Below are 25,346 nucleotides of genomic sequence, written 5' to 3'. Positions count from 1 at the left end.
AAGTCAACTATGATCTGACTATTTATTTAAACAGGCTGCTGGAGCCTCCTGTCGTACTCAGGTCCTGCGCCTCACAGTGTTTCCTTTCAAGGTAAGTTAGAAATACTGCTATCACTCTCCCTACACCCTATTTTTCCTGACAACAGATTGGCTCTCTTACTTTTCAGTTTTAGTGAAGGCTACAGGGAGTTCTCTGGAACTCACAGAATCACAGCATTGTACAAGCACACTGTAGGTATAATTAGTAAAAGGCTCCTGACAGCAAGGTGCCTACTCAATGGAATTGTGTTATAGCTGACACAGGCTCGTGCTTTAGAAATGGCATTCCCCTATTCGTCAAACGCGTTATAGCTAATTCATATTGCGGGAACACACATTATAGCAGAACCCCTTTTAACATCATCTGTAATATTTGAATCTGGAGCTGCCAATATATATTTCCTCAAAAGGTAAAGCTAGGACAAAGAAATACAGAGCTCCCTGGGTGACAAAGAAGAATGAAATTAAGTTAAGTAAGATAAAATGACAGGTGTCAGGGTGTGAATATAATTGGAAATCAAGCTGAATACAGAAGATTCAAAAGAGAGTTGAGAAAGAAAACAAGAGAAAAGAGACACTATGAAAAAAGGCTTGCAGTTAACGTAAAGGGAAAACCCAAGCATGTATAAGCACATGCTTAGTGACAAGAGGATTACCCAGAAGGGGATTCACACGTGGAGGCAAGATGCTGAGGTGTTAGATGGATACCTTGCAGGTGTTTTTACTTATGAGACAAATGTTGCTGATGCCATGGTGACAGACGAAAAAATTCAGCCACTAGTACAGTTTAAAATTGATAAGGAGGTGGTATTGGATAATCTGTCAGTGATAAATGTCAGTAAGTCTCTTGGGCTAGATGAAGTATGTCCAAGGACATTGAGAGACAAAATTGCACAGATACTGACAATAAATTTTTAAACTTCCTTAGAATTGGGATGGTGCTGGAGATATGGAGAATTGCAAATAATATGTTCTTGTTCAAACAGTATTGTAAAGATAGGCCAAGCAATTACAGACTAGTCAGTCTAACCTTTGGTGGAAACATTATACAGGATAGAATTAATAGTCATGAGAAATAATGTGGACTAATTCAGAAGAGTCAGCATACATTTGTTAAGGGGTTTGTGAAAGGGATTTAATACAGTGCCAGTCACCAGACGTGTGAGAAAAGTGATGGGTCTGTAGCAATGTGGATGCAAAATTGGCTGAGTGATAGGAAGCAGAGAACAATGGTCAATACATATTCTTCAGGCAGGAGGACAGCTCGTCATGGAGGTCTCCGGGGTTGTTTTGGGACCCCAGTTTTCTCTAATGTATGTGTTAATTGTGAGGTGAACAGTGAAGAGCTTCAATATAACAACTGACCAGTTGGTGGAGTTGTCAATAGGAAGCAGATGAAGTCCAATGCTAAGTGATTCACTTTGGTGAGAAGAACATAGAAAGAATAACATAAAGGACTTATCTGATGCAATAGTAGTGTTCCTGCCTCTGGGCCTTCCCCAGAGGGTGTCATGACATCTCTAAATGGGTTGACTGGAAAATATCTAAAATAAGGGATGCTTTTCTAAAAGATGCGTATGAACATAGAGACATGTGAGTGTGAATAAGTCATTAAATCTGGCAGGGTAGGCAGAGAGTTCTAGGCTTCATTAATAGGGACATAGAATAAAACAGCAGGGAGATTATGCTGAACATATGAAGGATGCTGCTTAAATCTTAGCTAGAATATTGTGTACAGTTTTGGCTACCACACTAAAGGAAAGATTTGAAGACAACACAGAATTAGTAGAAAAGGTTTACATCAATGGTTCCAAGGATGTGAATCTTCGGTTACAAGAGTAGATTAAAGAGGTTTGGACTGTTTCCTTGGAAAGGAGAAGGCTGAGTTGAGATTTGATAACAAAATCATGAGGAGCCTGGACAGAGAAAATTGGGAGAGACTGTTTCTATTTTTTAAAAGGATCAAAGGACCAGAGCAAAAGAAACAAATGTGGGGTGAAAAAAAATGCACATGGTGTCTGGCTTTGGAATGCCCTGTGTGGAAGTTGGTAATGGAAGATTCAGTCAATTGAGTCATTCTAAAGGGCTTTTGATGATTATTTGAATAGAAATAATATGCAGAGTTATGGGGAAAAGGTAAGTGTTTACCACAAGGTCAAAATGGTCAGGCAGTTGGAGATGTGATAAACCAACTGGATTCTGTCTGCACTATACAAATTCCTTTCTAATATTACTGATTCTGCTTCTATCACCCCTTCAGATAGTGCACTATAGATCACAAAAAGCTACTGGATAAATAAATGTTTTGATACATCAGCTCTGTGTTTATTTTTTGCCTAAAATATGTGCCCTGTAGTTAGATGGAAATTCATTAGAAGGGCATAGTAATGTAACTAGTTAGTGACTATCATTACGCCAGGTGAATGGAGTCATAATATAATCTACAGGAATATGCATGATCCTTCTCAGGTGGAATTCATGTGAGGCAAACAAAATAAAGTGTTTTAATTGGTTCTAAAATTTTGACTGATTGGTCCTTTTTATAAAAGACCATATGGGACTACATATGAGGTCAGAGGTGATACCACTTCTTTGCAGAGAGAGATGGGCACAAACGATTTAAACAGATATGGTTGAGTGGGCACAAGAGAAAAATCCTAAAGCCTGTTGTCGTGTAATTCATTAAAGTGAAGTATCCCCTTACTGATTCTGCAAATCCAGTAGTGTCAGCAGTAGAGAACATTGGCTATGATCACAAGGCCCATTAAATTTTAATTACCAGTACTTTAGCTAATCAGCATTACAACTAACTGTTAATCTCTGATTAATTCTGAACAAATATACCAATGAGCGATTTCCTGATATTGGTTGCTATGATCCCACTGACCGTAAGACTATAAGGCATAGGAGCAAAAATTAGGCCATCAGCCCATTGAGTCTGCTCCACCTTTCAATCTCAACCCCATTCTCTCATTTTCTCCCCATGACCCTTGGTCCCCTTGACAATCAAGAACCTATCTCTCTTTCTCTTAAATATATTTAATGACCTGGCACCCATAGCGAATGTGGCAGCGAATTCCACAGATTCACTACTCTCTGGCTGAAGAAATTTCTTTTCATCTCTGTTCTTAAAGGTCTTCCCTTTATTCTAAGGCTATGCCCTTGGGTCCTAGTCTCTCCTACCAATGGAATTATCTTTACAATGTCCACTCTGTACAGGCCATTCAGTATTCTGTAAGTTTCAATAAGTTCCCCCTCATCCTTCTAAATGCCATCAAATATAGACCCAGAGTGCTCAAACGTTCCTCATATGATAAGCTTTTAATTCCTGGAACCCTTCTCATGAACATCCTCTGAATCTGCTCCAGAACATCTATCCTGACATATGGGGACCAAAACTACACACAATACTCCAAATGTGGTCTGACCAGAGCCTTATAGAGCCTAAGAAGCATATCCCTACCTTTATATGCAAGTCCTCTCAAAATAAATGACAAAATTGCATTTGCCTTCCTAACCACTGATTCAATCTCCAATTTTATCTTGAGAGAATCCTGGACTAGCACCCCCAATTCTCTTTGCACATCAGACTTTTAATTTTCTCCCCATTTAGAAATTAGTCCATACCTCTATTCTTCTTACCAAAGTGCATGACCTCACAATTTCCCACATTATACTCCATCTGCCACTTCTTTGCCCACTGTCCTAATCTGTCCAAATTCTTCTGCGTCAATGCTACCTGTCCCTCTACCTATCTTTGTATCGTCTGCAAACTTAGCCAGAATTCCCTCACTTCCTTCACCTACGATCATTAATGTATAAAGTGAGAAGATATGGTCCAAACACCGACGCTTGTGGAACACCACATGTCTCCACCTGTCATCTTAAAAACCTGTCACCTTTTTAACCCCACTCTGTTTTCTGCCAGACAGCCAATCTTCTATCCATGCAATTACCTGCCTCTAACACCATGGGCCCTTATCCTTTTCAGCAATCTTCTGCATGGCACCTTGTCAAAGGCCCTCTTGAAGTCCAGGTAGATAACATCTATTGGCTCCCCTTGGTCTAACCTGCTTGTTACTTCCTCAAAGAAATCTAACAGATTTGTGAGGTATGACCTCTCGTGAATAAAGCCACGCCGACTTTGCCCTACTTTACCATGCACTTCCAAGGATTCAGAAATCCCATCCTTCACAATAGACCCTAAAATCTCACCAATGACCGAAGTTAGGCTAATCAGCCCATCATTTTCAGTCTTTTACCTTACTCCCTTCTTAAACGGGGGTGTCACATTAGCAATTTCCAGTCCTCCCTGATTCTAGTGATCCATGAAAGATCACCACTAACGTCTCCAATATCTCTTCAGTTATCTCCTTAAGAACTCTGGGGTGTAGTCCATCTGGTCCTGGAGGTTTATCCACCTTCAGGCCATCCAGTTTTTCTAGCACCTTCTCCTTTGAGATGGTCACCATACTCAGCTCAGTCCCCTAACTCTCTAGAATTTTTGGGATATTACTCATGTCTTCTACTGTGAAGACTTACGCAAAGTTCCTCAGCTATTTCCTTGTTCCTCACTACTATCTCTCAAGCATCATTTCCAGTGGTCCAAAGTCCACTTTTGCCTCTCTTTTGCCCTTTATAGATCTAAAGAATCTCTTACAGTCCTTCTTTATATCACTGGCTGGCTTACCCTCATATTTAATCTTCTCCTCCTTTTTTTCTTGTTGCCCTCTGTTGGTCTGTGTAATTTTCCCGATCCTCCGGTTTCTCATTGTCCTTCACCATATTATATGTTTTCTCTTTTGCTTTTATACTATCCTAGACTTCCCTAGTCAGCCATGATTGCCTCATTCTCCCTGTACCATGCTTCTTTAATCTAGGGATGAATTTTGGCCATGTCTCCTGAATTACTCCCAGAATCTCCTGCCATTGCTGCTCCACTGTCTTTCCTGCTCGGCTCCTGTCCCAATCAATTCTGCCCAGCTCTTCCCTCAAGCCTCTGTAGTTGCTTTTATTCAGCTGTAATACGGTTACCTCTGATTCTATCTTCTCCCTCTCAAATTGCAGAGTAAATTAAATCACATTATGATCAGAGCCTCCTAAAAGATTCCTTCAGTGATTAGCACTGCTACCTCATAGTGCCAGGGACCCAGGTTCGATTCCAACCTTGGGTGACTGTCTGTGTGGAGTTTGCACATTCTCCCCTTATCTGTGTGGGTTTCCTTCGGGTACTCCCGCTTCCTCCCACAGTCCAAAGATGTGCAGTGTAGGTGGATTAGCCATGCTAAATTGCCCATAGTGTCCAGGGATATTTAGGTTAAGTGGGTTAGATATGGGGAATGGGTCTGAGTGTGATGCTCTTTGGAGGGGTGGTGTGGACTTACTGGGCTGAAGGGCCTGTTTCCATACTGTAGAGATTCTAAAAGAAAAAAAAGAACCTTAAGCTCCCTTATCAAGTCTTCCTAATTGCACAACACTAAGTCCAGTATTGCCTGTTCCCTTGTGGGGTCCATCACAATCTGCTCCAAAACGCCATCTCGTAGACATTCCACAAATTCCTTTCCTTGCAATTCACTAACTACATGATTTTCCTAGTCCACCTGCATATTGAAATCCCCCATAATCACCATAACTTTACCTTTCCTACACATTTTTTCTATCTCCTGGTGTATCTTCCGTCCCAGCTCCTGGTTACTGTCTGGAGACCTGTACCTAATTCCCATCATGGTGTTTTTTTACATAATTCCAATGATGGTTTTTTTTACTTCTGCAGTTTCTCAACACTACCTGCACATATTCAATACCATCTGACCCTACTTCATTTCTTACTATTGACTTAATTTCAATTCTTACTAATAAGGCAATCTCCTCACCTGTGCCCACCTGCCTATCTTTTCGAGAAAATGTATATTCTTGGATATTTAGCTTCCAATCCATGTTTAACAGACCAAGAAGATTGCATCTCAAATCCCTTCACAAGGACTTAAGCATAAAGTCTAAGGCAACGTTCTAATGAAGGGATGCTGCACTATTCTTTCTAATGCTATATTAAATGGACATACAGGATACCTTGACAGTGGTTAACAATGAGTGGGGTGATCTCCCTGATATCTGACCAACTGTTATTCCTAAAGCTAAAACAGGTCATCTGGTCTTTATCATATTGCCGTTTGTTGGAAATTGGTGTTTGTAAATTGACTGCGCCATTTCCCCCATTACAACAGTGACTTACATTTCAATGACTGTAAAACATGCAGGACATTCGAGATGAATTGTGCTATATAGATTCAAGTTTATCAGTGGATTGAATTTATATGTTGTACAAATTGTGTTTCCCATTGGCTCATGCTAGCTTTGAATTATCAAAGGATCATGGAAAAATCAGGAAATGCATTGAGTGAATGTACTCCAAACCAAACCATTTAATCTTTACAAATAGTTGTCATCTTCAACCTGATTTCCACCAAATCCTAAGACCAGTTCCAGCCATTTTAATTGTTTTATTTTATTTGGGGTAGCATGGTGAATCAGTGGTTAGCACTGCTGCCTCACAGTGTTAAGGACCCAGGCTTGATTTCATCATTGGGCGACTATCTGTGTGGAGTTTGCACGTTCTCCCTGTGTCTGCATGAGATTCCTTTGGGTGCTCTGGTTTCTTCCAACAGTCCAAAGATGTGCAGGTTCTTTAGATTGGCCATGCTGAATTGCCCATAGTGTCCAGGGATGTGCAGGCTAGATTGATTAGCCATGGAAAATGCAGGGTTATAGGGTAGGGGGCTGGGTCTGTGTGGGATGCTCTTCGGAGAGTCAGTGTGACTCGATGGGCTAAATGGTTTGTTTCCGCATAATGGGGGTTTTATGATCCTATGAAAAAACATTCACTTCCTTTGTGTGACCAGGTTTTTCTTATTATAAAGTAATAAATATACCAGAACAAAGGAATTTTCAGATACACACAGGCTATTTTTTGGAAAGATTTATTATATCAAAATACAAAACATTTTTGAAGCAGATTAATGTTACATGGGAATTAAGCAGCTGAAAATGTCCACACAGTAGTTGCCACACTACCTTGCAGTTAAATGTCCTCTATTGTTTCTTTGACACGTTCTGAGCCAAGCACATACATTTCTTCATGAACATGCACCAACTTTACTCTGATTGATTACACAGCAGGTTCAAAATACTTGGAAATGGTTGGGTACCAGGACTCCTTCCATCCCTTCAGAAAATATTAAATAAAAATATTAGCGGGACTGCCAGTATCACCTACTACTGTAAGTGCGTGACATCACTGCCAGAAGATATGATTTTGAATTGAACAACTTATTTAGAACTCACATAATATAATGAGTTATTGAAGATTATACATTGGTGTACTTCTAAGCTTAAAAGAGATTTAAAGTCTTTACCAGTGAAATTTCATACATGTGGTACTGAGAAATTATGTCCAGATGGTAAATATTCACTCTATACTAGGTTTAACTAATATCCATCATCCTCAAGACAGAAGGACAGGGCTATGCCTGCTGAACCGAAGTAGTATTATCTTTTAGGTGCCAGACAGGTTTTATAAGTCACTCCACTGACCCTCTTCCAATTGGATCTCATCTAAATCCACTTGTGGTTACTGTGCTACAACATAGTTCTATCTATGGGCTGCCTTCATTAATACTTGAGTTTGCTCTGAAGCAGTATCAATTTATTTTTAATATTGACAATTTTCACATTGAATGGATATAAATAAACCAGTCACCCATGTTTTGTTGTCCTACTTTAGGAAGATTCCCAATTATAGATTAACACTTTAATATTACTTGAGAAAACAGGCACAAAAATACCACTGGATTTGGTACTTAAAAATAAATAATTTGCAAGAACCGTTACGCTTGGAGAGTGACAATTCGGTTAACTTTATTGAATGGGTAAAATTGTAAAAATTACCTATCACCAACTGAGTAAAAATTATGGGCGTTGACTATTTACGCTCTTCAAAAATATGGAAAAATATTTATTTAGTGAGAGATAAAGCTCAAGTTAAACATTGATGTGTTGGTTTGGGGTAATGTTTACATTTGTGTACATTAAGGAGTTAAGGGGTTGGGAAATAAACATAAATTTCTGTTATATAACTGAAAGATACAATGTTTGTAATCAAACCTCCAGTGACATTCTAATTACCGTTGAGTTTGAATCTACAATTTCAAGACATCTGGGGAAGAAAATACCATACAACAAGAAAGGATGATACCCTGAACATTACAAAAATGGGAAGCAAACCCGAACTCATCAAAACATATTTGAATTATAAAACAAAGTGTAACAACAGATGGCACATAAAAATGGTCTGTCAGATCCATGCAAAAATAATTCCAAATATATGCTGACTGGGACTAATCAACATTTACTATCTCAGGATATCTGTTCAATAAATTCAATGTGTTCTCAATGGACAGCCCCAATCATAACAAATAAATAAATAATCATCTAATAAATAAATAATATCAATTAATAAATCACTCACATCAGCTTTTGGTCTGTATTCTCAGTAGATTTTGCAATATTATGTAAATGAAATAAAATGATGTATTTATATCTGTGCTTAGTGCATTTGGACATTTATGTAGTTAAGCATGCAAACATTTGAAAGTATTGTCGACATATTTGAGTCTTAAAGTTGTTCTAGATGGAAATATTTAATTGCTTTTCTGACTGAGTGCATTTGAAATATCACTGGAGGTGATTGTATCGAAGATGGGAAACCATCAAATTAATTATACCAAGGTAAGTTGAAATGTGAATAACAATTATCCAGACATGTTACATTTCGGCAATTGCATCCAACAATGTAAATGGAAATAAAGACTGAATAATACATCTTCTTCAGATTTTTCTCAACCTCAGCACACAAATCATTTTTTGATTCTTGTTTTCTTGTATTATGCCTAAAAGTATTTAAATCAGATAATTTATTTACCAGAGGCTTGGCATTCCAGACAGAGTTTTGAGTTAGAATAATTCAGTCATGAAAACCCAGTTGCACTGAGAAGCAATTTACCCATTGTCAGGATAGCAGGCAGAATACTCCGCAGAAATCAATGCCTGTGCTGGTAGGCTAATAATGAATAGACAGGCCACATGTGATCCAACAACAAAATGAGATTAAAGGAAACCACCTTGCCTTCTTGATTAAAGGTACAGACATGGTTACAGACAGCAGAAATAGGGAAACAAATTATTTTTCAGCAAATCTCCCAAAAACAAAACAAAACTTTTGAATGAACCAGAATATAAAGTCAGAAATCAGGTTGTCCATCTCCAATGTTCTGTTACTACTGGCTGACAACTGAAGATGGAAGAGGGCAGGAAATTTCCATCTTTGACTTGGCAGAATGCGCAACATGGCATCAACTGACATAGCAATCTACTAACTAGTGTCATCTGCGCTAGAGCATCATCCCAACAATTAAAGAATTTATGGACCAAACCAAAATCAAAATAAGTCAAAATACATTAAAGCAAAAGGACTCATACCAAATAAATTTCAATTGACAGAAAATGTCAGGATATTGGGAATACCAATTCTCTGTGCTTCAAGTTAAACTGTAACAACATTTCACTTTTCAGCAGTAAATGTGCTCGTGACTTAATTTTTTTTATATTGTTATGAAAATGGAAATCCAACATTAAATATAGACCCTGGCCATTAATGGCTTTTTTCACATTTGGATGTGTAATTAATTTACATATCTTTTACATATCAAATGTTTCCTCTAATAGTAGTTCTCTAATTATATTAAATTGTTCACACAGAAACAGGCCATTTGGCCCAGCTGTTCTCTGCTTGCCTTTATGCCCCACACAAGTTCTAACCACGTTAGTAACTATTAATTCTGACAATTTGGTTATGATTCTTTTGTTTGTTTATCCATTGTAAATCCTGCACCCAAACTAGGTAATCCAGCAGTCCGCTGTGTCATTCCCAATGGATTTCAATTTCATATGGTTGAGGGAAGGAGAGGGAGGCCAAGAGCCCAAGTAGGATATATAGCATTAAATATTCTACAGATAAGGCTTTGGTACAGCACCATTTAGTTTCAGTTATACATATTAACATTCTGCATTTATTGAAAGTAAAATCACAACAGTAATACCTGAAGTTGATTCAATTAACCGTCCAGTTGTGATTTTATAGGTTATTACATACACAATGCTGATACCAGACAGAGGAATCCCTCTTTAAAAATCATTATGAAGCTTTCTGGTAGTTAGCTCATGCAGTGATCCAATAAGCAGTGTGGCACTTTTGCTCTAGAATGTATAAAATGGGTGCATCACATCACTTAAGTTATAAACCAGAAAGAAACTATAAAATTATTTTGAATCATTATATCTGCTTTATAATTAATCAGTCAACTTCCCCAAAAAAGACTTGGGAGAATATAGCCAGTTTATTTTGACATTTTCAGCAATGATACATTTTGCTGCATGAAGGGCTGAAGCATTAGCATCAAGAGGGTTAATGTCACTGCAAAACTGTGCTTCCAATGAAGTCTAGAAAAGTTTGCTGTGGTAATGTACAAGATGAAAATACTCTGAGTGAGGTTTTGATAAAGAAAACCATTAAAGCCTAAAGACCACATTTATTTTCATAGGGGTCCAGTATTGCAGTACAATACCTTAGCTGCAGCACTGAGATGTGTGCATTGTGCATTAGTAAAGTACAAGTTGCAATATGATAACTATCTGAACAATACACAAATACAAAGGAGGTCTCAAAAATTATACTGTGCACACATTGACTCAAAACATTCATGTGGATTGCCGTTTTAACATGGATATTAACCCATTCATTTCAATCCCATGTAGAAGCTTTGCTTTAGATAGAAACACAACAAAAACATTTTTTTCAGTTAATGGAAATTGAGAAAGTGTGTTCATTTCAGATTTGAAAAAGTGGTTGAATTGTGATAAGGCTGCAGTGAAAATCACCATCAGTGCGCAATCAACACAAAGGAACATGTGGGTTTTTTAATTCAATAACACATTGTAAAATATGGTTTGGATATTGTTCAGATGGTGTTATTTTGACCAAATTGCATCTCTATCTCTCTGTGGATCAATATGAACCTATAAGATCTTCAGTAACCTCTCATCAGCTAGTCCTGAATAACTCAAGTTAACTTTTCAAAGAGATCAATTATGATGCTGAATACTATCATCTGAATTAAAATTAACATCCAAATTACATTAAAAAGACAGCACACGCTTTTCTGGTTTATGCAGCCCGTGTATCAAAAACATAATTGCATTAAAAACAACGTGTAAACCTCTAAACAAAAGTTCATTTCTCATCAAAATTTATAGCTGGATATCTCTATCACAGCTTTTTATATCAACGCGTTAGAAACATTTTAGAACAGTGATTACACTAATTTACATTCAGGAAATCTTTGCAGGGTTTCTCCTGACTTCAAACAAGTGAATTTTAAAGCTTTTGAAGACTTTGACAAAGTTTTGTACCAAATTCTATCTGACATCACAAAGAATAAATATAACTTCCATCCAATTTCCTCAGTGCGCTCCATGACAAAAAAATTGATATAATTCACAAGTTATATGCATTATTCCAGCAATACTGTGTTGTAGCATTATTTGTTTACATGAATGGATGAAACCATGGTATATTTATTCCATTGATTGTTCAGTCTTTAAAAGCCCTAAAACTACACTGAGCCAGTGACATTTTTTCTCATCGGGACTCAGATGCTTAAATTACTTTGAAGGTTTGTTGCATTGCAGAAGTAAAATACCATTTCAGTCAGTGTTCAAACTGACTTCCTTAAAGATGCACTCAAGAGAGTTGGGGAAGGCTGGAGGACATTGTGGCCTGGTACAGATTTGAAGTGACGGCCTCACAAACCAACAAAGTGATCCCGGCTATTCGAAAAGACACTGGGTGGTTTCCTAAAACAGTCAATTGTAAAATTTTGTAGATTTTATGCAAGTAGTGAAATGCAGTTTCAATGGCCCAGAAAAGGTGACACTTTCTCTCTTTTTTAACAAAAATGTCCAACATGACTTTTTTGAAAATACAACAAGCACCAAGAAGATTAACTAATTAGTCAAATTCAGTTGAAAACCAAAAATCTTTGTGAAATCAATCTCAGTAGGTAACATTTTATGCAACAATTTATTGACAATAGCTGTGGTGAGTGAATTCAAATTCAAAACTATCACGGGCTGAACAACTTTACATTTTCAACATCGTTTTATCAATTACTGGAATTTATAATCAGTATGAGAAAACTGTCTAAGAGCAATGACTGTACAAGCCCATCAGATATGGTTCTCTGTACCCCTTGATTTCTCAGTGTTGGAGCTAAAAAAACCAACCATGCAGACCAGAAAACTTTCACATTTAACCTTTGGTCTGTGCTAAGCAGTTTGTTGATCTCAGCCAGATGGCAGTGGGGTGCACCATATTTGGCCTCAGCATTTAGGGGTTTAGAGGGTGGAGAGTGGTTTGCAAGAGAAGCAAACAGTTGGCTGCTCCTCAAGTCTATTCTTGTAAGAAATGGGTGTGTCCAGACATCAAGTCAGATACCACAATCATGGCTGTATATACCCCACCAGTTACATTACTTCCTGTCTAAAACTGTTGAAACTCTGCTGTTGAGAATAGCCACATGAATGAGGATTGAGATGTCTTTGGATGCCTACAATAGTATCCAGCACAAAATGTATTTTATTAGAAGAGATAGTGAAAGCAGGAAAATGCAAGTGTCTTAACTATGACCTTTTTACGCTGTGCCAAAAAGACACTAATTGGTCGGAATCTTGACATTGCCAGGATCTTTACATTTCTTCAGCCATGATTTTTGAACAATGAAAATACAACAATCCCATTGTGAATAAAGTCCACCACACTGTCCCTTCATTATTAACACATAGCTCAGACATTGTGCAAGAATGTCTCAGGGGTTTATTTAACATTATTTCCATTCTAACTGGTCTTTCACTTCTCTGGTGGAAGTGATCGGTCATAATCATCTTAAACACAAAAGCATCAGGAAATCCTGTCATGCATAATCATCAAAGGTACACGTACACCCCACCTCTCCTCACCCAAACTACTTGAAATGGTGGGCACAATCTAACATGTTCTATACATCATCTTTAGACTAGCTTTTCATAATGAAGAAAAGCTGGGAAATGTCTCCAATGTGCAACTTAGTAAGAAACACAGACTGGGCTCAGCTTTCTTTTTTAGTAAAGCAATTATACAAGGCAAGCCGCTCCTCTTCTTTTAACATTCTACACCTGGAAGACCTAATCCGTGTGGCAAAATAGATTGACATCATTGACTGCCAGAACGGTAGGTACTTCAAATTTACATTTACATATATGATCATAAAAGTTACACTTTAGTATCTGTACATTATATGCAAAATCCTATCAACATTTCAGACAACAGCTCAAGCTTCTTTTGCTCAGTCCATTGAGTTAATCTGTCTCTTTCACCATCCCTTTCAGGCCATTCCATGTAGAACTCTCATGGAACTCAGATAACAATACTACAACCATAAAATTGCAAACACCACACATTTGGGAAAATTCTGTGTGCTGAATAAAGTTGCAGTTGCATTTTTCAGTAGAAATAACAGTGAAGCTGTTGATGATCACTGTTATTTATGTGGAAACTGGATTACAATTTGATCTGAAATGCCCTACTTTACCAGAATCTGGGCAAAACTGGGAGCATGAGACTAGGCCTTGAGCACACAGAACACAGTGAATTTTCTATATTTACCTACTGGATGGAAATTAAATTCACTAAAAAAATTAGGGCTTGATCATTCCTCCTGATTACCTTTTTAAGCAGTATGATAAATATTAATTATTAACAAACAACCTCTCACACAGTAAATTAACTTACATCAGTGTGGAGTCCTATTTCTTCAGTTTTTAATTACTGTTGGAGATTTAGAAAACAACGCTTTTGTTTGTTTTTCTTTGTTTCTTTTATCTCTCTATCCGATTATACCCTCCCTTTTACTGTACATTATATGACATTGACTCCAATATTCTGGTACTCCCTGGTTCAGACACTGTGCTGCTCATTAACATTTCTCTATTCTAATTGGCTAATGAGGTAATGGACACTTGACCTGTTCACATTAAGTTCCAGAAAGCTCCGATGAGGATCACTGCACTTAGATGGTTGGTTGAAAGAAACTTCCAATTTATTTGTTACAGTGCAGATAGAGGCCATTCAACATGTGTAGACTCTTCATAAGATCAATGTAACTGGTCTAAATCCTATATCCTTCATCTGTCACTCTGCAACTTTCTTTCTTTTGAGGTGGTTACCCAATTCCCTTGTGAAAGTCATGATTGAATCTGCCTCAATCACTTTCTCAGACAGTATATTCCAGATCTTTGTCACTCACAGAGTTAGTAAAATTTTTTCATGAATCATCTTAACTTGGTTTCCCTTGCTTCTCAACTCTTTTGCCATTGGGAATGGTTTCTCTCTATCTACACTGTCCAGAGCACCCATGATTTCAAAAAAAACTTCACAAAATCTCTTCCCAATCTTTTCTAAGAAAACCAAGCCCAGCTTCATCAGGTATCTGAAGTCCTTCATGTCACGCCATCAAGCATCCATAGGTAAAAGCAATAAAATAATTTGCTGATCAAAACATCTAGCCCATTATAAATGAAGTACAAGTGAGTTGTTGATCTGTGATGCCTCAATTTCTAACACAAGCCAACCATAGAGTATTTCTTGGAGAAGTTTAACACCAAATGGTGAGTAATTTTATGCTGAGAGCTCAGGCTTATCTTGAGCTGGGATGAGGAAGGTAAAGCTAATTTTGAATTTGGAACATCCATCCAATGCTCTGATGGTACAGCTGTTAACATGCTCCCCTCTGGTGACTTCCAGTGCTGCTTTATACTTGAGCCTGTCAGGTGTAAATGGCAAGTTTCAGCATTTATTAGTTTGAATACCGATGGGAGGCATGCAAAAACTAAGGTGGGAACTATAACTTGGTGAGTCTGATGGGTAAAAGAAAGGGATATTTTGGTGGAGGAGATCTTGTTGCACACTGTCCTTACTTGAGTCAGAAACTCTGGGTTCAAGTTGAACCTAGGACGAGATGGGGAAGGCTGTGGTCAAAATGCAACTAAACAGTTTGAGTATCAACTTATAAATCCTTCTAACGTACCTCAACAGTACATGATAAGAGTCAGAGAGATTCCTGGTCAGCCAGGTGAATGATAAAAAAAAACTTTACAACATCCACCTCTGCTATTTACCACAGCAGGTTATGAAATACATGTGAAGATATGAGAAGACACGTTGTTATAGCAACTTGGGCTCGATCGGGCGATGGAGGGTTGGTTGGCTGGATAGCTGCTGTGAATTAGATTGATGCCATTAGCACTGGGCTCAATCCCCATTCTAGCTGAGATGGATTTGGGAACTTCATCCTCGCCCTCTCCCGTGGAGGTGGTCTGGGAGCTGTGGGTTAAACCTGCCTTTATGCAGCGAACTCAAGATGACACTTGGTGGCTACTTTACCTCCCGATGATTTTCACTTTCTAACGAAAAGGTGTAAGATGCGCAGCAACCTCCCCACTTCCTACAGACTCAGTTATATGTCCTCTCCATTTTTTGAAGGTTCAGTTATAAAGCCTCCCTACTTCCTGCTGGCTGAGTTATAAAGGCTCCCTACTTCCTGCTGGTTGAGTTATAAAGCCTCCTCACTTCCTGCAGGTTCAATTATATTTGCCCTCTAAATGTTTTGCTTTACGGAACTCAATTTGATGATGGATGAAAAACCCAAGAGTACAGGCTCACTGAACAAAGAATCACAGAATGAATCTTTATCATTTCCAATCCATTGATCTAATTGATGTGCTACTGATAACATGAACTGCACTGCAGTCAATTATTTTAAAGTCCTTTAACAACTCTAGGCCACATGCAGAAGTATTCTTGGAGTAAAACTACAATATTAGCTGTAAAATTGTTTCCTCTGGGAACTTGACTGTGTCAGTTAAAAATGCTTTTACTGGAGAACTTGATAACTGTCAGATAATCACCTTAACACTCACCCAAATTGAAATCAGGTGCCATGGACCAAAGGACAGGGATCTAACAGACTACGCTGTCTCAGGAGAGCCATTTTTGAAGGGACAAACAAGTTCAACAAGGACTACATTTGTGATGTATGCTGATCAAATCAGAGTTTCTGAAGTCTTGCAGAAAGCTTGTCTGTTAGCCCATAACCCAGGGCTGTAGAACACAGTGTGGTTAGGTCTGGTTCATTCATGCTTTCTGATTATTTACTCATCATAATATTAATGTCTTATATGTTCTCCCCAATATTTTTCCGAGACTAACACTCCACTATCTGATACAGCACAAGTAATTTGATTCTGTTTTGAAATGACACAATCATAGAATCATATGATCCCTACAGTGTTGAAAGAGGCTAAACAGCCCGTAGAGTCTGCATTAACCCTCTGAAAAGCATTCTACCTAGTCGCAGCCCACTACCCTTAAACTGTAACCTTATATTTTCCATGGCTAATCCACCTCGACTACACATTCCCAGACAACATGGATAATTTAGCATGGCCAATCAATCTAATTTTATGATTTTAGAAGTAAGTTCATTTGTATTAACATTGATTAGTTTTGAATCCAAAGTTTTGATCTTGCCACGTGATTATGACCATATAAGTAAACAGTAATATGAACAGTGGCCAAAAGCAAAATGACAATGTTTTGACCAGCATCATCAGCAGCAAATAAAGAAACTAAAATAAATTTTGACTTTTTATTTCTGGTATAATAGGGAAAGCAAGCGCCAGAAAAAAAAATTCTTTCCTCTCCAAATGTACAACTAGTGTTCTTCAGTCACTATGCAACACAATTCTCCAGAAACACTGTCAAATGGCTGGGAAAATGGCTTCCATTAATTTCACATGTTTGTCACCAGCATCTTACGTTCTCAGTTTATCATTTTCAAAGGGAGATGGAAGCAGACAGTGCCAACTGTGATCTCAGTTAGCTCCTCTGGCATTACCTTGAAGAGATCAACTATAGTCCCTGGGTTGCAAATGGGTTCTGTTCTGCAGTCCGCGCACAAGTCAAACATATTACATGAACATGTTATTTTCTGCTGTTGGTTTTATACATTTCAACAGATACTCCCCCATTTGTTAAAATATTCCCTTCAACACCTATGCCAAGCTACCCTCAGTCATTGTGCCTTTTAAGGTAACTCCTTCTTCAAGTTAACAGTTTAACGATTCCTAAGTCTCGAAAGAACACTTTCCTTTCATGCCTTACAAAATCAGAACAACAGGTGACTATTAATTCCATACCCCCCTGAACCATTTAGCAACCTTCTGTACTCTGCAGCCTTTTGAAATTATCTAAGGTAGCAATCAGAGACTAGAAACATACACATGAAATACTACCTCTGCTGTCCTCCAGAAATGACATCTCGTAACTTTCAGCATGACGTTGTCAAGGCAACATCCCTAGCATGCTGCCAGCGAGGGAATCACTGACTGTTTCTACACAGAAAGGTCAGTACACATTAAATATTGTTTTACAGAAGTCTAAACTTGACACAAGAGGTGAGGTGGAAAGCAAGTGGCACTTGCTGAGCAAATGGCAACTTCAACAGAAAACATTTCGAGGGATAAAAATTCGACAGAATGAGCTACCTTTCAGATTTATCATCTTCGACAATTTTCTTTAATAATGTAAAGCAAACATTACTGATTCTTCCAGCGATGACCATACACAATTCATGCTGAAGATAAAGGAGTTCTGAATGTGTTATCAAACAGCATGTAATATTCAACCGCGACCCTTTCTGAACAGCAATTTGATTGTGATATAATGATACTCCAGGTGCTTAATACTGTTGTTGAGGAAATGAGTGGAATTCAAGGGGCAAAATGACCTCAGAATGCCGTGACATGTTCCACGAAGAAAAAAAAGTTAGTTATGACATTTTTGATTAATAAAATCAAATCTTAAATTAGTATAAGGCAGTAAGTAACTTTAACAGAAAGTTAAAGTTTGCATAGTATCTATACGTGAGGGCCAATCTACAATGGCATTTTTACAGTCGTCACATTACAAACCTACCTAATATCACTCTGTAATGGAAGGTGGAGGTGATGGGGGTGATGGCAGGAACTTCCTTTTCTAAAGAAAAACATGATTTGTAGTTAATGACCCACTAATAAAGTCATGGGAATTAAAACCTTATAAAGTGAGACAACACAATTTTATTAGTTGCTGTCATTAATTAATTATTCACTAAGCAATACTGCCAGATGAGTGAAACTGATGTAAAATTATATGAGCCAGATACAGAATGTTGAACAGGAATAGGAAGGGAAATTTTAAAAATTATTTTTTATGTGATCAGGATGGCGCTGGAAAAACCATCATTTATTGCTCGCCTATAATTGCCCTCACGAAGAAAGTAGTGAGCCAAGATCTGGGCAAACCAGAGGGTTGAGTGATGCTTTGTAAAATGTTAGCTTGGTTTTACTGGAATTGTACTTTGAATATGCTTTAAACCTTGAATAACACAAAAGATTTTTATATGGAGTTGTCATTGCATGGGGAGGAAGATGAAATTGAAAAGGAAACAGAAATGGAAAGTAATGATTTGAGAAAAGAGGTAATGGTAAGAGAGTGAGATGAAATGTGTCTTGACATGAGGTGACACTGTGCGTTGAGGTCAAGGGTAGAAAAAGTATTTATTATTTTTATAGATTTTCTGGACAGTGGGAGTGGGTAACCAAATAATGTCTTGCAGATCACAAAGATCTATTAAAACAGTCAGGACGTTAATCTTAGGGATTTCAATTACTTAGGTCTTGACTGGGAAAAATAGCAGAAAAGATTAGGGGTAGTGCAATGTTTTGAGGGGCTTATGTGGAGGTACTTGTTGAACAGCTTATAAATTTAGTGGCTAATTTGCATCTAATCTTCAATTATGATACTATAATTAAAGGAGAATCTAGAATTTAGTAGTTGTAATATAATTTGAGCCGAAATGTTACTGAGGAAATTTGAGACCAATGGGCCAGATTTTGCATTAAGCGAAAAGGTGAGGATAACAGCACTCACAGCTGTTATGGCGTGAATTCGAAAGCAGTTTTTGGAGTCTGTGCAATCTCTCCATATCTACCCTGTCAAACTCTCTTAGAATAATAGATATTTCAGTATGGTGTCCTCTCACTCTTTTAAGTTCCAATGAGACAACCTACTCAACTCACTTTGAAAGAAAATTGCTCCATTCCCAAGAATAACCTTCTCTGGACTGCCTCCAAATGCCAGTATGTATTTTCTTAGAAAAGGGGGCTAAAATTGCTCACAGTAAATAATCACTGTGTGGTTGGGCCTGGTCCATTCGTACTTCTGGATCACTTATTCATAACATTATTGCCATATACTTTTTCCCTGAACATTCTTCCGAGACCAAGAATCTTAACTACCTGTCACAAGAAAATAAACGACTCTTTTTGAAATATAACACGATTCTATCATTTTAGAAATAGTTCATTTCATAATAATATGGATTAATGAATTACAAGTGAAGTTATTAAAGTGGACAAAAAGTGTAAGGGAGGCTGATAATTAAATGTAATTCTGGATGGCGAAGGAATTGAGTGAAACAGATTTGACGTGCGATTCTCTGGAAAAGGGAGGATAGCTCTGAGTGGTTTCTTTGCCTTCCAAAAGATTTTTGAATTTGCGGTGTGATGAGTTCTTCCCATTCATGGGCCACTTGGATCATCTCATACTTAAAATCTATGACTAGTACTGCTCTTTAACATATTTTACTTTCCTTACATTAGTGCTTCAAGGTCTTGTGGCAGAGTGGGCAATGTCCTTCTCTCTGAGCCAGATGTTCTTAGTTCAAGACTTACTCCAGGACCTGATGGTCCAGGAAGGTGTATGATGAACATGGCCAAACAGTTTGAGCACCAATCTGTAAATCGTTCCAACAATGTCAATGACGAGTACTAGAGTGGGAGAGTTTCCTGGCCCAGACATGTAATGTAAGGAAAGTTGGAGCTTCGATTATTGTTCCAGACTATGACGTGCATATTACTACAGCAACTCAGGGTCCCTGAGTGAACTGTAACATATTATCACCACATTGCTACATTAGTAAAAACTGAAAGAACTGTGGATGCTGTAAATCAGGAACAAAAACAGAAGTTGCTGGAAAAGCTCAGGAGATCTGGCAGCATCCGTGAAGGAAAATCAGAATTAATGTTTCGGGTCCAGTGATTCTTCCGCTGTTCTGAGGAAGGGTCATCAGATTTGAAATGTTATTTCTAATTTTTCTTCACAGATGATGTCAGACCTGCTGAGCTTTACCAGCAACTTCTATTTTCGTTTCATTCGTACATTAGTCTTAGCTTAAGAAAGTAGTGTGCTTTTTATCATGATCCAACCCTGCCTCTTATACTTTCCAAGTAGTACATGGTTACTCCTCACTCGTTAAAAAATGTTAATTGCATTCAGCTACTCAGCATGCAATGACTCTCCACTATGCATCAAAACTGATCCTCCAAGATATTCTGCAGGCTTATACATGCTTGCCCATCCATGATGACGACTTTGATTAGACAAAAACAACAGTATGTTGGAAACATAAGATATCCTGCATATCTAAGAATATTCAAAATGTGACAGGAATCCAACAGGAACTGAAATATATTTTGTCATCTCTTGTATCTGTTTCACCATTTATTTAGAGAATAGCTCATCTGTCTCAACTCATGTTGTTAATTTTTGCCCCACTGTCCCTGATACTCAATTTAAGAAAAAAACATGTTCTAGCTCTTCAAAAGTGAAGCATTCACAGCCTTCTACACTTCATTCCCTAATGCCCAAATCAACAAATACATCCTGAAGTTTTGCCATGCAGCAGAATCATCCTGACAAACAAGAACTATCTTAATATCCTACAGTTTATTTCCTCTACATTTTTCTAGGCTAATTTCACTTTCTTTCTCCTCTACTTTTCTTCGACGTATACTTGACTTCCAAGCCGCATGCATCATTAATAAAGCACCTGTAAAAATGAACATCTCAGTACATAAAGATTTTTGCTAAGTTAAATTGTCCCTATTTGAAGTTGGTGAGGCAGATGCCGCACTAATTATACATTGTTATAAATATATTTTTCATATTTATCAATTTCAATACTTTTTCTGAATAAACATTTGTTCTCTAAAAACGTTTCCACATCAAGTCAAGAAAAAAATTAAATACAGAGCTGGAAGTCATGAATCAAGTACATTGCACTTCTCTTTTGATGTACTGATTACATTTAAATGATATGACAGAAAGATCTTCCCTCTCAGTTTAAATTGCCTAAAGATTTCTTTGAAAAATATTGCAAAATGTTTGAGCAGAATAGTCCTGCAATTGTCTAGTCACTGACAAGCATTTCATTCGTACATATACATGTTCACGTTAAAGTGTACTCTGATGGCACTTTCTAAAGCAGAACAGCATCACAAACCAAGAGAAAGATGTCAGTCATATTCCTAAACATATAAATCACTGCAGGCTACTTAACAGATATCCAACCTGAAACACTGAGTTATGGAAATGCTTTAACAAATGGGCTACTCCAATGAACTCATGAACATTAAAATCTCTCCTCGATAGATTACAAGGATACCAATGTCACAGTGACCATCACTCCAAGGTTGCTTAATTTTACATTTCAAATTGGTTCTGCAGTGAATACACAAACTGTTAGATTTGGTGATAATTACTTACAGAAAATGATGTGATTTGATGACAAAAGTTCTAAAATGTTGGGCGATCATTGTTGTGCATGAATTCTAATACAACATCAAGGTACATTCTGAAAATTATTTTTTACTGAACATTGTTTTTGGATTTTGCTGAAATTCTGTTGGATTGCATCAGTTTGATGCTTATTTTACTCACATTACAAGATGCCAATGTCCAAAAAGAGAAAGGCGGTGCAATGAAGGAGAGAAGGTTACCGTTATCTGACACTGTCCATCAGTATATATTTACAAAGGTTTAGAGGTTGTTATGCATTATCAAATATTATATATAACTAAAATCTGGTAGAAGGCAAGTAACAATGAACTTTGTCTATTGCAATATTTCATTTTACAGCCTTTACATTTTTACTCACTTCATTTTTTCCTCAATATTTAAGGATAAAACCTAATGTAGTTTAGGTTATTTTCTAATTGTTAGTTTATAAAATGCCTAATTAACCATGACAATGTTGATATTACATTCATAGTTTACTAGTCTATGTCTGAATACTAGGTTAATTTTGCTTTTGAGATATCCAATCAGCTATCAAACTTGCAAAGTCTAGTCAGCTTAAGGAGATTTACTCTTGCAACATCTTTGATTTGCTATTTCCAATAAAATTCCTTCAAAAAAATTGAATCAATCTTCTGATTGGATATTGAAAGACAAATAATCCATTGGATTATGTCTTTCTGACTAACAGGCACTGATAATGACAATTGTCTAAATATTAACAAGGCTAATAAAAACTGAACACAAGTAGTCAGATTGATTTCCAGTTCCTAATGTCCGGAAATTAGTTGTTTCAATGAACGCCTGCAATGGCCTCCACATGTAGCTAACCTGTCACAGGATCCATGTAGGAATCTACTGTCCCGGTGATATGCGCAGATGCATGGATTAAAAAAAAAGACCTGTTTTATTGCGAGTACAAATGTGTGAAGAATTATTACAGAATTTTGCAAGTACAGGAAAAGGTGAAAAAAAACTGAATTCACCCATTTATGATCATTTGACTCTGACAACAAACTTTTCTGGCAAACTACCAGATATGAAAAAGGAATTAGACACATGCCAGTGAAAAAGCCGATGCTCTTTGCTGAATGTAAGGACAAACCAGAGTAATACTTTAACAGATATGACTGTCAGTCTTGTTTTAGATGGCGTAACAGTCTTAACACCACCTTGAACAAGGTAATCAAATTATTCCATTCACTTGCTTACCGATACATAAGTGAATGCTCCATAACACGACTTGCGTGAATTTCCAATACTTGGTTAGATATCTTATAACGTAGATAAGGTTCACTCACTAGATATGCCGCAACAAAAACTATGGTGTTGATCAACAGAGAAAAAAAATCTTAAAATCTAGAAGTTAAAGCCACTTTGGAGCAGTTCACCAACAATTTTCTCAAAGCTGTGATAATGAATGGAGACCAACAAAACAGGTCCTTGGGCTTTTCAGCAGAAACAATATAAGAGGGAAAAAGAACATTATAAAACCATAGCAGGCATGTGCCATTCAGCGGTCTCAACTTTCATTCCAAATCTTACGACAAATGAAGTATTACTCATTGTTCTCATATGCTGTACAAAAACAATAAATTCAGCATCTGACATAGCGCCATTTTAAGTGGTAGATGGAAATATAGCATATGTACCTATCAGAAAATGAGACAACATAGAGCAGGAAGATCTGTCAAAACAAGTGTATCATCTCAGTTTAATTTATCATTGACTGCTCTGTCACTTTGCTGTTATGAAATCATTTTGAAGGGAATACTGATGGGCAGATAAATGTTCCCTAAGTGTTGTTACAGATTTGGCAAACAAAATGATTACAAACTACATGTTTCTTCACACCATTTCTTTTTCAAGCAGTTAAACTAAGCAGCTTGACAAAACAAAACATTGCCAACCTTTAAGTAGGCCTTTCAAGGGATATATACGAATATGGGGTGGTTACTTTTAGTTGTGGGGTAGGTAGCTAAGAATACAGCACTGTAGCACAGTTGTTTGTACAACTGAGACCACAAAGCTAATTTCTACCACAGAGTCTGTACTTAACTTCTTTGAGCAGGAAACACATTCTGTACACAGATTTACAAATCTTGTCAAGTATTTTTGTCGTAACTAATAACTATAACTAGAGCTGTGTTGCCTGCCCCTGGTGTTCTTCATGATCCACGTGATCTAGAATGGCCATTTCATCCTCAGGCTGGTGTCTGTACTTGTGAAGCTCTTCTTTCATGGCAGAAAAATAAGCATAAGGGTCCTGACGGGAGTGTCTCTTCTTCTTTTGGAGGTAGAGAATGCCTTGGGGCTGGAGAACCTGAGATTCACCGGGCTGCTGGACCTGTGAGATTGGAAAACCTATCCGAAGAAAGGAGAATTTAATTAGATATCAACTAAACATCAATGTTAGTGTATGTGTGGTAGTCCTTAAACAGGTTTCTTTTCAAAAAAAAATCAATCATTCACACGATCTAGGTGTCACTGGCTGGGTCAGCATTTAAAGGTCCATCCCCAGTTGTCTAGAGGCCAGTGTTGAGTCAAACACATTGCGCTAGGTCTGCAGTCACATATAGGGTAGACCACATAGTGATGGCAGTTTCCTTTCTTGAAGGATATTTGTGAACCAGTTGGGTTTTTCCGCCAACACCTGGCAAAGGTTTCACATTCATTATTAGACTCCTGTTTCATTGATTCAAACTCTAGCATCTACCAAGGCAGGATTTGAACTTAAATCCCAAAACATTACCTAGGTCTTTTGATTAATAATCTAGCAGTAATACCACTAGCCTGTCACCTCTCTATGTTGAGATGGGAATTATGTTTGAAACTGTTTACTTGCTGCTACTTTGATCTTATTTAGTTTATAATTTTAATGCAGGCAGTTGAAGAGACTCCATTTTGAGGTGCCATCATTCTTGTCTGCCTACTCCGCCAGCATCCATTCTCTCTTTGTGGGTGCTGATGACATTGCTGCGTGCATTCTGTTTGGCCCTGAAGCCTGCCGTCCTAATAGAATGATAAGCATGGAAGGGGCCAAATAGCAGGCTACCTGGAAGATTGTACGAGCAGACAAACTGACAATATAGGTAGACTCAGGGCCTACGCACAAATATGATATTGGAATTCCAATGATCAGTGGATTCACCCCAATAAATACATTTCCTATTTCTAGCATGATTTGAATTATTAAATGTCCGTGAGACTGATATTAATCAATCTTCAAATTGACTCTTTTGCTAACGTTCGCCTTTCTCTTGTGAAGATGTGGAATCCTGGTGGGTTATAATTCCACATGTGTTACTTACCTTCTAGCACCTTCCATGAAATATTGGGAGATTGTTCATTTGCGGGGACATCACAAGGAGAGCGAATCCAGCATCACCAAACATTTAAACAGTCGCACTGACTGCTAATAATT

The 25,346-nt window shown here is 37.6% G+C and overlaps 1 protein-coding gene across 4 annotated transcripts in view; it reads right to left on the bottom strand.

Moving 5' to 3' along the window:
• Window positions 1-7,052: 7,052 nt before the first annotated feature.
• Window positions 7,053-25,346, bottom strand: part of igsf9bb (immunoglobulin superfamily, member 9Bb) — a 635,068-nt gene continuing 616,774 nt past the window's right edge. For 3 of the 4 annotated variants that reach the window (XM_048562092.2, XM_059639025.1, XM_048562093.2), the window contains one exon: window positions 7,053-24,286. In XM_048562092.2, the coding sequence (XP_048418049.1) occupies window positions 24,060-24,286 (227 nt within the window). In that variant the 3' untranslated portion in view covers window positions 7,053-24,059. The remainder of the gene's footprint in view (window positions 24,287-25,346) is intronic. The other variant, XR_007250530.2, reaches the window with a different exon arrangement.

The sequence above is a fragment of the Stegostoma tigrinum genome, chromosome 32, assembly GCF_030684315.1.
Source record: "Stegostoma tigrinum isolate sSteTig4 chromosome 32, sSteTig4.hap1, whole genome shotgun sequence".
Taxonomy (NCBI): domain Eukaryota; kingdom Metazoa; phylum Chordata; class Chondrichthyes; order Orectolobiformes; family Stegostomatidae; genus Stegostoma; species Stegostoma tigrinum.
This window is presented reverse-complemented; position numbering and strand designations above follow the sequence as displayed.